At 40.9% G+C, this 16645-nt stretch overlaps 1 protein-coding gene across 1 annotated transcript; it reads left to right on the forward strand.

Annotated features, from left to right (window-relative positions):
- Nucleotides 1-802: 802 nt before the first annotated feature.
- Nucleotides 803-15281, forward strand: mlycd (malonyl-CoA decarboxylase). The gene is made up of 5 exons (XM_046037853.1): nucleotides 803-1412; nucleotides 5938-6050; nucleotides 7881-8037; nucleotides 8458-8610; nucleotides 14260-15281. The coding sequence occupies exons 1-5, from the start codon at nucleotides 867-869 to the stop codon at nucleotides 14803-14805; spliced, it is 1515 nt and encodes a 504-aa protein (XP_045893809.1). The 5' UTR covers nucleotides 803-866; the 3' UTR covers nucleotides 14806-15281.
- The last annotated feature ends 1364 nt before the right edge of the window (nucleotides 15282-16645 follow it).

Raw genomic sequence — 16645 nt, forward strand, 5'->3', positions numbered from 1 at the left:
GTTTACATAATTTTGTGATTCAACATTGTTGTTGTTTTTTGTGGTGGAATTAAACCAAAAATAAAACACATCCAAATGACAACATAAACAATTAATACATGGGCAGATAACATCAGATTTAAAAATGGACCACAATGGAAATAAGCATTGGAGCTTTATTGTGTTTGTGTCCTTTTGATGGTTTTTGTATTTGGGGCATCTCTGGCTACAGGTGCCACTTTTATATTAATAATTACTAAAGAAGTTAAATCAATCAGTCAAAATAAACACTCAGTCTACTGATTTCTAAATATATTTTCCTAGCAAACAAAAGTTTATACAGTCATGTGCAGCCATGCATTGAGAAAAATACATAAATTTGTTTAAGACAGACAATATTAACAAAGAAACAACTGACCAAAATGTTTGAAGTAGTAGCAGTTTAAAGAGGTGTAATATTGATTATATTTCAGACCTGACACAAAAGACAAGCATCTTTATATTTCCTTATGAATTTGTTACATGGATAAAAGCCATGCCTGTATTGGCTATAAAGATAGATAAATAATCTAATAGGGGGGACAATCTCTTCACTACTAGTAGATAGCCTTAGGATAATAGCTATTGTACATTGTGGTTTTATTGGGGGGGGGGGGGGGGGGTGTTACCCCTAAATTAGCCACACTGTAAGGGAGCTTTTATATATCTTTTGTCTTTATAGTACAGACTTGCCATGACCCTGCTGTCTAACCTTCTGACCATAGACTGTATATGACTTGATGCCATGACAGCTGTACTGTCTCTTTAAGAGACCCGGAAACGGTTCCATCCTGTGTGTCACTGCTGGTCGCTGGTCCCAAAACAGGCACCCGAGCTCCCTCCCAGCGATGATATCCCACCCTGCTATCTGGGCTTTTCGTAGCAGTGTGAGGTGCTGGCGACACCGGGCTGTACTCAAAGCGGCTCTGGGGCCCCCGGACGTCAGCGTTTGGCGCTGGTACTCGAGCCCAATTCGTGACGGTGTCACAGGCATGGAGGCGATACTGGCGAGGGTGGTTGCACCTTTACCCACATACGAAACAAGAGACAAATCCCCTCCTCCTCCCGAATCAAACAGCTTGGAGTTCATGCACTTCTACGGCAGCCTCGACAAGGACGACAAACTCGGCTTCCTGACGAGGCTGGCACAGGACTTCGGGGTAGACCACAAAGGCGTTTCAGAGCTCGCCGTGAAGCTGCTGGACACTCAGCTACGGGACTTGGCGACCATTTTGCAAGTCGAAGACAGGCTGCGGTACAGCCTGACTCCCCGATATAAACAGTTGCTTTATCATATAAGCAGGGTCGAGGGGGGAGTGAAGTTTCTGGTGGATCTCCGAGCCGACGTGCTTGAAATAATCTCCTCCAAAGCTAGCGAGAGTCCGCACATCAGGGTAAAGCATTTGTTTACAACTTCTACGGGTGCTCGCATGAGTCAAACAGTGCCGTTCGCGTTCTTTTTGGAATGTTGATGTGCATATGTGGTATAATTTAACAGCATCAGCAGGCTGAGTACAGCTGTTTAACATTATACAACTAACCCCCACACCTACACCCACAAACTGCACCCCCTTGCCTTGCCCCCCCAACACACGGTTTATATTTCATCACAGCTCGAGCAGCAATTACCTTTGCCCCAGTTCATCTGCCCTACCAAACTGGACAAACTAAATTTGGATTTATTAATTTCCTCACAGCATTTTTTTGCAGATAGGTAGACAGTGCTTGTTCAGCACAAGACATTGTCAATCTCAATTCCAGGGCTTCTTTCATATTTAGTGCTCGTCTTGGTTAGACAGACCAACTATACTGATCAGCTGCCTTCCACTGTTGCTGGAACTCTTTTCAGTTGAAATAGAGCCTGTAACAATGTTTTATTCTATACATAAAGAGGCTACTATACCTTCCCTGCAGCAACAATGTGAAAGAGCAGAATATAAATCAGGCATGTCATGGATATTTTGAATGCATTTTTTTGAAGACAAAGTGAAAATAAAATTGAAAGAAAAGGCAGTTGAAGGAGGGAGGAGGGAATATTCCATCACAAAGACATGGCTCATGCTCTTTGGCCCCTTAATGGCTCATTTTTGGCAACTTATTTTTCAGAAAATGTAACCTTTCCAGTCTCATTTATCTCATTGTTCAGTCAAATATAATTACGGTTTTCACTTCAGTTCAGAACTGTAGTGTAGGAGTTTCCACACACACCTTGGAATGAGAGTGGAATATATTTCAGATAGCAAGTTTGCTCTCATGTTAATGCCATGCACTTAGTATGTTTGACACCTGCACTGCTTTTTCCTTCCAACAAGTTTCTAAGGCCGCAATGTACCATGGATGTTTTTATATTAATAGACATTATTGTCCCCAAGGGGAAATTTGGCTTGGGCGCAGTGCCACAAATCTGTTGTTTCATAACACAAACATGTACTAAAGAAACCATCATAAGATCAACCTCAAATTCAACCTAAGATCTGCTTAAAACCAGCGTAAGATATCTTAAGACATGAGAGACATATTTAACTGTACGGTCAATATGACTTCTTAAAAAGGGACTGTAATTTAAGTGCTAGATGTAAAAGTGCTGGTGTATTTATTGCACTTTGCTCTCTTGTACTAAGATTTAGTATCGGAGTTCAGCAGCTTGATAGAGGTTGGGATGAACGATGAATTAAGTTTGTTTGATTTACAAATGCGCTAAGTCATACAGTGCAAAGTTATAATGATTTGACAGGCTAATTCTTTTCCTAACATGCATTAAGATTGTAGCTTATGATCAAAGTGCACCAAAGGTTTCATATTCAAATACTTTCATCACCTAAACTAAACCATTGTGTAAATAAATAGTCCTTTTTTAACCAGGTCTGAAGGATTGTATATATTTTGTTCTGCAGTGGTTGAGCTACAAAAGAACAACTTAAATTTTGTGATACCTAGTGTTTTATTTTTGGCTGAAACTAATTATTTTTTACATTATCAATGAAACTGCCAAATATTTTCTTCATTAACTGATTAATTGTTGGGTCAGTAAAATGTCAGAAAGTAGGAAGAAATGCCTAAAGCCCAGAGTTACAACATCAAATTGTTTTGTTTTTTTTCCACCTCAAGATGTTGATCGAGTTCATCTACTTATTGACTCAATGTTTCAGCTCTAATTTGATTGGTGGATTTGGAGCCTGCCTCCAGTAGAGCAAAGCAGTAACAGGTATGCTCCTCAGTGAGGGAAAGCAAAATTCAACCTGCAGGGTTTTAGTTGTCCACAAGATGAAAGTGGTACATATTCTATTTTTGTGATCAATGGATTATTTAGCTTGACAAAGGTTATAGAGCTGAAGTGAGGTTTGTGTTACTTAACCGTCCATCTGGCATGTATTCTTTATGTTGGCTGCAAGTTGGAGTCCTACTGAGTTGACACGAAGTTGCATTTATAAATTGACCAGTGGCTTTACAGAAGCTTTCAGGGTTTCTATCATTTTTATGATCTGCTTTTCTGTTTTGTTTTGCTTTGGAATTGAACTTAATATGATTTTCAAAGACCCTGACCGCACTCTCACCAGAGGACTTCCAGCCTCTTCTCTACTGCTCAATATCCATTTTGTTCCTGCCGAGAAGTAGTTCAGATGCATTTAATCTCAATAACCAAGGCCCACTGAGACCTTTTGTAGCTTAAAAAGGTCTACGCTACCTACAGTGGACTCACTTGTACTTAGTGCTGACCACCGGGGTCTTGGTGCACAGCAATCTTTTCTTGTCGTTATTACCAGAATTGATTTGAGCTAAAAATGAGAAAAGGTCGTGGGAAATATGAAGCTTTTAGTACATGTATTGATAGTGTGTGCATACCAGGGCAATGAAAAAAAAAACTTGCAATCAAAAACATTATGCTGATGATCAAAGCGGCAGTGAAACAGAGATAGAAAATGACACAATTTCTAAAATTACTAAAGTAATGCAAGTTTGGAATTCACAAGGCTGCAATTACTGTGGTTCTCGCAAGTGTCACTTTGAATTCTACACTAGATTAGTCGCTCCTGGTTGGATAATTGATTTTTGATGTTTCTCCTCACTCCTTCCACCTCCAGGCTTTTTATTCTTATTCAACTGTCCACAAGCTGAGTGGATGAAAGATAGAAAGACAAGTCAGAGACATCATTCTAGTTGACTCCTTGGGATTTCACAAAGTATCAGTGAGTGCTATTTTTTCCCCGCACAGAGACTGCCAGGCTGACATGTGGCATGCAGCCTACTGGAATAAAGGTATTGGCACACGCTGTGCTGAGTTTGACCTGTAAACACTCCGGCAGTCCATGGTCATTTGGCCTCGGATAGAAAGAGTGTTCCTTCCAGACATTGCTCTGTATAATCACAATAAAACTGCAGCTCCAGGTAGCAGAGGCTGTATCAGCTGAAAACATCAGCACCACACTGCACTGATACAGCTCCTGTGTCAAAAAGCGTTGCTTCATTTTCTTTCTAATGGGAGTGCAGGATTTTCTCCCCCCCCCCATCTCTCTCCTAACCTTAGGCTCCGAATGCTAGACCCTTCCATTTCAAAAGACTTCATCTTCTGCTAGGTCAATGGAATACACATCTCAGTTTGGCCTCCCTTTGTGTGGGTGAAAATTGGCTACCCAAGGCAGCGGCTGCACTCTCATGGGTTATTGATGTGCTGCGTTTTCCACAGAAATGCCGGGCTGGGATTATCAGCCATCATATAGATTATTTCACCTCCGGCACCAAGTTAAAGGAACACAAATACACGTACTGTACACACACACACACACACACACACACACACACACACACACACACACACACACACACACACACGCCATCATCACATAAGTAGTGAAGAAGTTTTGCCAAACTATTTTTCTATTCTTTTTTTTTTTTTTTTTTACGGTTACTTTTGATTTGCTCCTTACTCAAAAGAATTTTCCAGTGTGAAACCTCTCAACCACAGAGCTGAATAATGCAGGGCCTGATGCATACATGTGGGGTAGAATTTCAAAATTTGTTGGTTTTAGTTTTGATAATTGTTCGCAGAGGATCTCAGCCAGTGGCTTTTGTACCATGCCTGTATTTAAGCTTGTTTATATTAGCTGTTATTATGACTGACAAGCCGGTATTAAAGTTAGCCTGAAGTAAAGTCATCCTATGGAACAGCCAATATAAGCTGTATTTATGTGTTTGAGTGTGTGCGTGTACCGTGTTCGTGCGTTTGTGTGTTCAAGATTTGCTTTAAATGAAGTCTGACCTTTGCCGAAGGACAGGCCTGCTTTGAAATGGCAAGTTGTTTATTGAAGTGCCTCCGCTGCCTTTGCAAGCTCAAACAAATCACTACTCATAATGTGAAAACATTCAAACAGCATACAGACTCCCAGGGAACCGTACAACCTGCACAGTGTGTAAGATACCGGTGTTGAATTGTTTATAGCCTCCAAACTTAAGCAACTTCACTGTCAGTCAGTAAGATAAAGCTTGTGAGTTCTCGCTATAAAAGAGGTCAGGAGAAGACTGTTCGTTTATCGTGTTCTTTAATAGTCATATAAAAGCTGCAATTTCTAGAGAATACGGTGTTTCTTCTTTATATAAGATATAAAAGAGTGCCAAAAAATCTTCCAAAGCTACTGTAAAAGGACAATCCTTACAGCGCGTAGATAAATTAATATAATGGTTACCATGACCTTTTTCTCATTCATAGTGTGCATATAACATTTACCTGCACACCAGTGTTTTATTTGTACAATATATAGTCCCTGCACTATTGTGAAATACAATTGCAATATTCTGCTTTCATTTTCCTGACAGACCAGCTGCCGAGCTGTTCTCAACAAGGGATAGAATGTGGTGTATTTTCTATTATCAGGTGGATGTGGATGTTCACTCTGAACTCTCTCTATTTTTTTTTTCTTCCAGGACCTGAACGGGACGCTAAAGAGCTTGCTGTCTGAGTGGTTCTCTGTAGGTCTGCTCCGACTGGAGAGAATCACCTGGCAGTCCCCTTGCGAGATCCTGCAGAAGATCAGCCAGTAAGTGCATTCAGGCTCCCTCACACTGTCTTTTTTTTTTTCTCTCTCTCTTCATTGTGCAAAAATTTACCATTGCTAAACCCGTCCCCTGAGCAGGGATCGTCCATTCATACCATAGCAATTGTAACTTGGCACGACAGGCCTGTCAAGCTTTGGATTTCTCCACATGCCAATACAGCGTGCATGGGGTCTAGTTAGAGTGATACTCAGCATCAAAGAGTTTTTATTGAGCCTTTCCTAAAACCCCAAAATAACAGTGTAATAATGGATTAAACAGTGTGTTTATCTGCTTTAACGTCAGCTGTAAACTTAAGCATGTCCAGCTTGCTTACTGCGGGAGTAACATATACCTAATACACATAGTCACTTCACAGGCCAATGAGTCACTAGCTATCTTACTACATGTTGTGAGTTTATAGACAAGCACATGCACTGAAATGACATTTATGTATACAGGCCTAGTATTCATAAATACTTATGATGATGATACTATTATAATGAAATTCTTCTTCTTCAAGATTACTCCTAAATGAATAGATCTGAAAGAGGAAAAATCTAGATTTGTAGACTTGGAGGTAAGCCAATCATGCGAGTATTTTCTTAAGTTTTGGATCGTGTCACTGTGGGAGGAGCCACATTAGCCACACAACATGCTAAAGCCAAGTTCAACAGGCTAACTTACAAAATAAGCAGTAAAACAACATAAAACATGGCAAAGCTTTTAAGTCTGGTCACAGACAGCCAGTACTGTTCCATTACTTGAGCTTAAACCTTTACTGGCAGTCCATGATAAAATGCACACAACATGTTTCCATTAAAAATAACCATTATCCACTCAGCTCTTCTGTCCTCTGAGGCTGGGGGCTGACGCAGCGATTTGTTCTGGTTCTCTGACGTGGTGTCAATTAGTCTGAAGCCGAGTAAATGTTCAGTAAGTTAGACCTAGCAGTCTTTAGTAGGTTGGGCAAGTTTAAAGTTGTAAAAACTGGGTTGTCTTATAGTCTATTCAATCAATTAATCAAGTTTTATTTAAAGTGCAAAATCACCAAAAGACATGTTCCCATTACACCTTACAAAATACAATGGAATAAAATACAGAAGGAGCATGAGAAAAAACACCTTAAAATACAGAAGGCACATAATAAAATCTACAAAATAAGATAATAAAAGCGATTTAATAACTGCATGGCTTAATCAGACTAAAAGCTTTATTAAACAGAAAGGCTTAAGTGTAGTGGTGATGTTATCTGATTCCTAAACACAAATTGGGACCTGGTTCAATAATAGAGGCACTTGATAATTAACTCTCTGGCTCCCACTCTAACCTTAGAGACATTAGGCACCACAAGCAATCCTGCATTTTGAGAGTGCAGTGCTCTAGTGGGGCTATAAGGTATAATGAGCTCTTTGAAGTAAAATGGTGCCTAGCCATTTAAGGCTTTGTAAGCAGAACAATTTTAAATTCTATTCTATATTTCACAGGAAGCCAGTGTAGAGAGGCTAGAATGGGAGTATGCTGTCTGAGAAAGAAAACACAGTCTACAACTACTTAGAATTGATAAAATGTATACTTAAAAATGTAAAACTTTAAAAAGTCAGACAGAACCTCTGACAGGCAGGCACAGATGCCGACTCAAACATAAAGGACCAAGAAACTACCAACCTACCAGAACGTGTCAGCCCTAAATTTCACTCGAGTTAGGAACCTTTCTAAGCAAAAAAGACTGTTCGACCACAGCCCTTAACTGGCATAGCAATAACTAAGGAGGGGGGAGCTTAGCATACGCTTAATTGTAAACTGAAAGACTAACCATCAGCCCTTCATGCCAGGTATGAGGCAGTGCACCCTGTAAGGAACTGGACTGACCTGAAGCGCAGAGTGGGGCCATACCGCAGATGTTATGCCTTCACCCATGCTGCTATGCCAGGAGAACCCCTGGTTGTACTACATGTGGCTCTCACTGAAGACATCTCTGACAACATTCAGGTTAGAAGCCATAGCTGCATGCTGTTGTAACGGTTTGTCTCACTTTACCACACCTTGGAGGATAGTTAAACATCTGGGATTTACTATTTTGTTCCTCCTCTCTGCTGACAAATGGATTATTACCGTGTGAAAAACAACACTGAGACCTTTAAACTTCATATCCTTCTGGGAGCATCCTCTAAAGTGCTGACTTCTTTTTCTTGCCATTTACAGTGAGGGGAAGGTGGTTTTGACAATACTGCAATTTGGGAATATTCCTTGTTGTGAAATAGTGCAGTTTTGGTCCAGCAACTCTGAAGAAGTTGTAAGAGACTTCGGCCGTAGCTGCAGCTGTCTAGCTAAGAACACTGAGAATGGGCTTGTATCTGGATGAGTAATGCAGCATTTGTCATTGTGACTGAATTTGTGTTTTTCTCCTAGAGTATCGTCCGTGAGTTCTCCACTCTTGACACTGAGGAGGATGTGAATAAGATAAATGCAGCCATCTTCTACTCTATCTCCTCAACCCAGGCTGGCCTACAAGGGGTGGAGCTGGGCAACTACCTCATCAAGAGGGTGGTCCGAGAACTACAGGTGAGTGTGGGGGGGGGATGCAGGATGTAGTGTAGTACGTTTGTCAGCAAAATGTTGGAACTGTGAATGGATGTGGCAGCCAAGAAACTAACTCATAAAAAATAAACGTAACGTTTATTTGGGTCTTCTGAAAAGTTCCATTCAGAAAGACAATTTACTTAATTTTAATTAGTTATTTTTGGGAGCTGGGAAAATGATAACATTTTGAAGAATTTAAAGTATTCTTCGTTTACTTTCACAGTAGAGTTTACGACCTCTTAACACAAAGACACAAACTGACTTGCTAAATTGTTACCCTTAAACACAAATTGCTGTGCTGATATAAAAAGTGCAAATCACTAAATCACATGTTCAGTCCTCCACATACAGCCACCTCAAATTGGCACGAGGCCGATGTATATGCATGGAGTGTCTGTTATGGAAGTTTAAATTATGGTTTAATGGTACATGCTTTCCAGAATTACAGAATTGTATGTACTGTATAAAGGTCAAAATCATAAATATAAATTGGCCTTGAATAAACATTGTAGTAGATGTATAACAGAAAAGTAAACTAATGCAGTGAATTAGTGCATTAATTAATGTAGTAAATTCATAATGTATGTATGATTTACTGTATGGGAAAGTCAGGCTCTAGTCTTTTATCTATAATTTCAGTAATATAGCACATATCATAAATCAAATTAAAGTTTTCAAAAGTCATTCTTACTCATCATTACATTGCATTAAATCAGTACTGGCTTCTGCGTAAATTGCAAATGTCTTCTTATTGCCATTTAGATAATCTTTGAGGAAATTACCATTTTATTTAAAAATGAAACAATGTAATGTGATGTGTAGCATTTTGTGTTCATAGTTTTGCTAATTAAAATGCTGTGAAATTAGAGCCAAAGCCAGTTTCGAAAATTGTAACAGATTAATTATTTGAATCCATTCTATTTAAATTCTTGAAAGACTTGGCTTGGGTAAAGCTGGGGTAAGGCATAAGGGCACTGAAGGTTATGTAAACATCTGTTATTTAAATAACCATAAGGTACCCAGTCATATCAGTGAAGCTTTAAAGCCACTCTGTCCCATTATAGCTAGATAATAACACCTTATCATGACAGTTCACATGACACATGCACAGATACAGCTGTTAACTCCTGTAGAGCTCCTCTGTCCTCCCCTCTGGTGTTGTTTGTCTCCTTCCAAGGAACAACACGTTTCACTCTGTATGACTTGCATGCAGAATTTAATATATAGTAGACTTCAGGTGTGGCCCAGCTGGCGAGAAATAGCTGTGACAAAGAGGCAAGATTTTTGTTTGATTGCTTTTCAAATGTTTTTTTTTTTCTCAGTCTTAGTGCTGAATCATGAATCGCCCACTTGTTCTAGCACTTGCTTCTACACACATAAATGCATACCCACATAAACAGAGCAGTTGTCACTAGACAGGCAGTCATGAAATCTCATCCATCCCTCTCAATAAGCGCAGAAGAGCCCTTCATGCCAGGCCACTCCAGCTAGCACTTGTTAAATGATTGGAACATTGGCTGGAACATCAAAAGCCGCTCTATCCAACAGATGGGAAATAGCTCTTTATAGTGTATCCTGATAAAAATCAGTTTTCAGACCTTTAAGCTGCTTCCACTTTATTTATTATTATTATATATACGAGGGGACTGTTTTGATTGCTGCAAGCTTTTCACTTATTGGCATTTTTATTAATGGCGACACATGGTTCAGTGAGCTCAGCAGATATTGTTTTGTGTTTTCTGCTTTAGCATTAAAGCTGTTTGTGTCAGGGGTTGGAAAGTAGGTTATATTGTACTGTGTTTTGAAAGCCTTCTAGATGGGAAATGTTGTCTTCATCAAGAGGTCTGCTAGCTTTGCATGTCAGGACAACAAAAAAACAAAGTTGACAGGAGAAGATTCTTGTCATCTTTGTTGTCTTCTAATGCAATAATAACAATCCAAAATATAGGTGTGCTACTTTTTAGCTTCTCTGTATTACCCTACAAAAGCACAGAGCAGTAACTACAACTCGGTGATTATGGGGGAAAAGGAATTTGAGTTTTCAGGCAGGTCAAATGTGTGTCAAATTATTTTACCCAAATAAATCCTTGCCGTATCAGGTACATAATACCTAAAAACATCTTTGGAAAGACTGTTGCTACAATCAAAATGTTCTCTCAGCTTTTTAAAAATAAATAATAAACATTAATTTGATGGTTACAGTCCATATTACATAGCGACATTTAGTCCCTATGTTTTGAGGTGTCTGTCTGTCCAACTACTATGCTAATGTTTTCTTTGAATCATTAAATTAATAAATAAAATAAAATAAATTTAATACATTGAAATACATTATTTCAAGGTATCTTAACCTCACAAAAACCACCAGAGATGAAAGTCAAATCCTGAATTGGCAGTTACTGCTTCTTTACTAAGCTAGATATGTTAGCTTTAGCAGGAGTTTAGCTGGGGATGTTTTCACAATTAGTATAGAACTTATGTCGAATAACAAAATTTATCACCAAGAGGTAAGTTCATTAAAATGTATATTTTCACTTAACGTACAGTTAACAGCTAGGGAAAACACAATAAGTATATTTTGTTTTAGCCAAGGCTAGCGGTGGCCAGCATACTTGCTAGCTTTCACTTTTTTATGGCAAATTGTATCTGCACAGATCATTATTGCCAACATTTGACCGCGATTGTCACCCACCAAAATATCTGCCGGCTTGTCTGCTCACTTCACTCACTGCTGACTTATAAAAAATGAATAAAAATGAACATACTTTACAATTGTTACCGCTGCAGCTTCTTCGGTCGCTTTGTTCACAAGTTTAAAAATAGGTCGGTGTTCCCTCCCTTTCTGTAGCCCAGATGGTGACCGTTGAGGATGACAAGTGTCCAGCGTTCCACACTCAACTTTTTGACCATTATGGGTGTACCATCCAGGTACTCATAGTACGCTGCATTTTTCCATTCTTGTAAGTATGGAAGGGTGCGAATTGAGACACAGCATACCTCTCTTGCTGTAGTTGTCTAGTTGGTTGTCTGTGGTGGAGAGCAAAGTTAAGGGTGACTGTAGCTTCTAGAGCAGATTACCAAGCCAGAGTAAGCATGTGCAGTTTTTCATTTCATTCATCAATATTTTTATGGCATAAACTCTTTTTGTATTGCAAAAAAGTTTATATTCCCATCTAAACTTACTTTTGATAGAATACCAGTATGTAGTTACAGCATTTTGGCTCTGTAGGGCATAAGGCACTGTTTGTAATCAAACTCATCTATGCAACTTTCATACCTCTTTCTGGACATTTTTATCCAAAGCACCCCATGAGTGGGTATTATTTTTTATGACCCTATTGGGAATCAAACCCCTGACCCCGACACGGTTGTATTCTGCCTTATGCAAAGGTGAAGAGAGGAGCAACACAGCCACAGAGGGACAACTATGATGATGGATGGATGATAGAGTGGAAAAGAAAAGGTCACGGTGGTGATTTAAGGTGAAGTGAGGAGGTCTTGCTTGTCTTTGTTGATTGGACCCTGGAGCACAGTTCTGGCACTGCTCCTTCTTTTTCTCTGTATCCTTTAGTCCCTGTCCCTTTTTTAACCTTTCTTACTGCCTCTGACCTTATTTCCACCCCGTTCTATCTCTGTTAACCTTGCCTGCTCTCAGCATAGGGAGCACCGAGTAGTTCAAAGTAGCGGTTGGGGTGAAGAAGGCGAGATCATGATACAGAAAAGTGAGAAGGAACACAAGGCGAGAGCCAGCGGGATATGGAAAGTGAGAAGGCTGGATTTTTTTAGTGAAGGGAGGATGAAATCAAGGAAGAAGAAAGGAAACCACTGTCGCAGAGCAAAGCAGACAGACAGCAGCGTGTCCCTCCAGGGGTTGTCTGACACTTCCACTTTCATGTACAGCCTTTCACTCCTTTGCCTGCCACATCGCTCCATCACTTATCAACCCCGACGCCGGAGCGCAAAGATGGGTGGAGAAGAGGGGGAGCAATTCGGCGAGAGAGAGAGGTAGTGGGGTGGAAGAGAACTCATGAGATGGCTAGGTGTGTGTGTGTCGTGTGTGTGTGTGTGTGGTCGAGACGAGACAGAGACGTGGGAGAGGGGAGTGAGAGAAGAGGAAGGGTATTAAAGGTGAGAGTGTGAGGGACTGAGGAGGAGGAGGACAGAATAAGAGGGAGGGAAGGAGAGAGTGGATCATCCATCTCCATCAGAAGGGCAGGATTGTGAAGCAGTGGTGCTGATTTGTAATGCGGTCCAGCAGCCCGAGCCCAAACAAGAACATTTTGGTTTGTGTTTTGATACTGAGTTTGAGTGTTTATCTCCCTTATTTCTGCTGATGCAAAGCTGGTGCCCTTTGCATTCTGGTGGGGATCAATTCTCTGCTGTTTTTCATCTGTTTGCTTTATACCTTTACCTTGTTTTCTCCTTCCCACCCCTTTGATAGATTTATTTTTTGCTTACCCCTCTTCAAGCGGTGAAAGCTGGTTGAGGCAAGTCCGTGTTGAACTGTCAAGCTTGCGTTTGTAAATGAGTTAGCCACTTTTAGTTTTTCAAAATAAACCGTTTTAACCCTTAAATACATGGATGTTTTTATATACACTACTGCTTGCTAGTTTGGGGTCACTTAGAAAATCTCATGTTTTAAAAAAAAAAGCACATTGTCCATTAAAATAACATCAAATTGATCAGAAGTGTACAGTGTAGAGATTGTTGTAAATGCTGCAAATGGCTGATTTGTAATATCTAGATAGGGGTACAGAGGCCCATTATAAGCAACCATCAGCCCTTTGTACCAATGGCACATTGTGTTTGCTAATCCAAGTTTATCATTTTGCAAGGCTAATTGATCATTAGAAAACCCTTTAACAAGCATGGTAGTACAGCTCAAAAACTGTTGTGCTGATTAAAGAAGCAATAAAACTGGCCTTCTTTAGACTAGTTGAGTATCAGGAGCATCAGCAGTTGTGGGTCACATTACAGGCTCAAAATGGCCAGAAACAAGGAACTTTCTTCTGAAACTTGTCAGTCTGTTCTTCTTCTCAGAAATGAATTCTATTCTATGCGAGAATCTGCCAAGAAACTGAAGATCTCGCACAATGCTGTGTACTACTCCTTTCACAGAACAGTGCAAACTGGCACTAACCAGAACAGAAAGAGGAGCGAAAGTCCCTGGTGCACAAATGAGCAAGAGGACAAATACATTAGGTCTAGTTTAAGAAACTGACGCCTCGCAGGTCCTCAACTGCCAGCATCATTAAATAGTACCCCGGAAAACACTAGTCTCAACATAAACAACCAAGAGGAAACTCCGGGATCCTGGCCTTCTAGGCAGAGTGGCAAAGAAAAAGCCATATCTCAAACCGGCCAATAAAAAGAAAAGATTAGGGCTTAATCTTTTCTTTTAATGGCTTTTTCTTTGCAACTCTGCCTAGAAGGCCAGGATCCCGGAGTTGCCTTTTCACTGTTGATGTTGAGAACGCTGCCAGTTGAAGTTGCTGCCATTTTGTTCTCAGTTTTGAAATAGTTTGAGGATTAGAAGGGATTTGAGGGCTAATGAATTCCACGGGGTGTAAAATGATCTCGGGTTTGCGTTTAAGGGTTAACTCTACCTCCCTCTCTCCTCATGTCTTTCAGAGTGAGTTCCCCCACATGGGTCAGTTCTCGAGCTTGTCTCCAATCCCAGGCTTCTCCTCCTGGCTCCAGGGCCTTCTCAGCCAGTACAGGAAGGAGGGCCGTGGCTCTGACCTCCTGTCTGAGCAGGAGTGGAAGGAAGTGGAACAGGCCACTGATTCGGCCCCGGGCACACCGGCGTTTGAGGCCCTCCGCAAGCTGGTCGGCACGAGCGAGTGGATGCAGTCTGGGCGGCTGTCCCGTGTCCTAGAGCCCGCCCTGATGCGTCTGTGCGCCTGGTACCTCTATGGGGAGAAGAGGCGAGGCTACGCTCTCAACCCGGTGGCCAACTTCCACCTGCAAAACGGCGCCACAATGTGGCGGCTCAACTGGCACGCTGACACCAGCCCTAGGGGTGTGGCGAACTCCTGCGGCATCATGGTGAACTATCGTTACTTCCTGAACGAGACGTCTACAAACAGTGCGCTTTACCTGCAGAATAAGGTCATCCCGGCATCAGAGCAGGTGCTGGGACTGGTGTCCCAGTTTCAGAAGAACAGCAAACTGTGAGAAATCGACAAGGGTACACCCATAAATACATCTCTGTCCTGTTATATTGCACTTGACATCATGAATATATTGACTGACATCAATTATTCTCTTGTCTTTCTTGTTTTTAATATTTGATTATATATTTGATTTGATATCGGATTAATACCCAAAAAGAAAAAACAGCTTCAAAAGCACCACTGAAGGGATGTCAGCTGATATTTTTAGTTTTGAGTTTTTTTGAGTCATTTCTCACATGACGTCTCATATCCCATCTTCATCTGTATGTAGTGCATAGGTTAGGTTTTTTGCCTCATTGGGTTTCTGGTTGAAGCTGTTTGATATTGTGTAAGTGCTTCCCAGGCTGAGAGACTGTAGCTAATGAAGCACGAGGCATCTATCAATGCTTTACCATGTTCCTGGATAACAGTGTGTGTAATGGTGAAGCAGAAGCAACACGGGAGTGCAGCTGCTGGAATAAATTATGTTTAGATTCATTCATTTGGCCAAACTGTCTTACTGCCAACATGCTGAAGAATAGGAGAGTATTGGATTTTTTTTATAAACACCTGCTGTCACACTGCTTATTCCTACTAAAGCTCAATACACAAAGGCATAGAATCACAGACTGGAAATATTATTTCATATTAAGTAACTCTAAACAAAACCAGATTTTTCTGCCTTGTATCATGACTCATGACTGCTCATATGTTTTAATAGACTGCTCACTCTGATCCACTGGGGTGGACCCTCCTGGTACCTCCATTCAGGTGATTTTATTATTTCTTTGGGGGGGGGGGGGGATTTTGTCTTCTCACACACACACACACACACACACACACACACACACACACACCACCGCCGACCTCTCCAGAGAGCCATCGCTGTTCTAACTGCTCTGTACAGGTGCCAAGCAGGGCTCATATCAGCCCACATCCCATTGTTGTGAAATAATATATCACAGCAAGTTGACTGTGAAATTACATTTTATCTCTCCAAGGAGCCAAACTTTCTTTTTGTTTTTTTCACATTCTCTATCTCTCTCCTCTCTCCCCCGCCCCCCTTCTCTCTCCACGTGCTGCTCTGTGTCCTAGAAACTAATGGAGTGAGAAATAAAGTTAAAGTAAATGGCTAGATTGATGGTGTTCAGTTCTGAAGACTGGGGGTTGTGGGGGGAGGGGGGGTGGGATGGGGTAAAGAAGCATAAAAAGGACAGTTGTTTAAAGGATGCCCTTCACAGACAGTGTCAGTGTCTCCGGAGTTATCGGAGACAATAAGAGACCCAATCCTCTCGGTGCACAGCTGTGCGTGGGAACACGGAAAAGAGCGTCACGGCATCTAACAACAGAGGACGATGCACACTGTGGTATGGGTTCCCATGGAAACAACAATGGCATATTCCACACCTGCTGCTGGCAGCTAGGGCTTGTTTTGAGCCACCTTTGCCCAGGAATGACCGATCGCAGTGACCACAGAGCAGTTTGGGTTAAAAGTCCAGCAGCTTTTAATTATGAACTTTTTAAAAATATATTATGTCATACAGTGAAAGTAATGACTAGTCAGTCAGGTGTTTCCCATAGGACTAAGAAGACAAATTGCTCGCACAGCAAGCCGTTACAGCACTGATATCTGATTTATGGACTCATTGAGTTCCGCTAAATGAAATAATGCAAACCTCGTTTTAGTGGAGGCTTAAGAGGACGGGAGTCAATCCCTGCTGCACACCTATCAGATGATGATCCAAAATGTAATTGTTTTAAAGGTGCTAACTGGAAAGCGCTAATCAAGTACACTTCTTTATCAGTTAAATGGTGTTAATTTGAAAATGGCTGTTCAAATGACTGAAATCTGAACGTGTAAT

Source organism: Micropterus dolomieu, linkage group LG22 (assembly GCF_021292245.1).
Source record: "Micropterus dolomieu isolate WLL.071019.BEF.003 ecotype Adirondacks linkage group LG22, ASM2129224v1, whole genome shotgun sequence".
Lineage (NCBI taxonomy): Eukaryota > Metazoa > Chordata > Actinopteri > Centrarchiformes > Centrarchidae > Micropterus > Micropterus dolomieu.

What these genes read in the sequence shown, in the direction of transcription:
- mlycd (XM_046037853.1), top strand. Translation starts at nt 867, where the DNA reads ATGATATCCCACCCTGCTATCTGGGCTTTTCGTAGCAGTGTGAGGTGC. An exon ending in GCGAGAGTCCGCACATCAGG is followed by an intron (nt 1,413 to 5,937) that starts GTAAAGCATTTG and finishes TTTTTCTTCCAG; the next exon opens with GACCTGAACGGGACGCTAAA. An exon ending in ACATCTCTGACAACATTCAG is followed by an intron (nt 8,038 to 8,457) that starts GTTAGAAGCCAT and finishes TTTTTCTCCTAG; the next exon opens with AGTATCGTCCGTGAGTTCTC.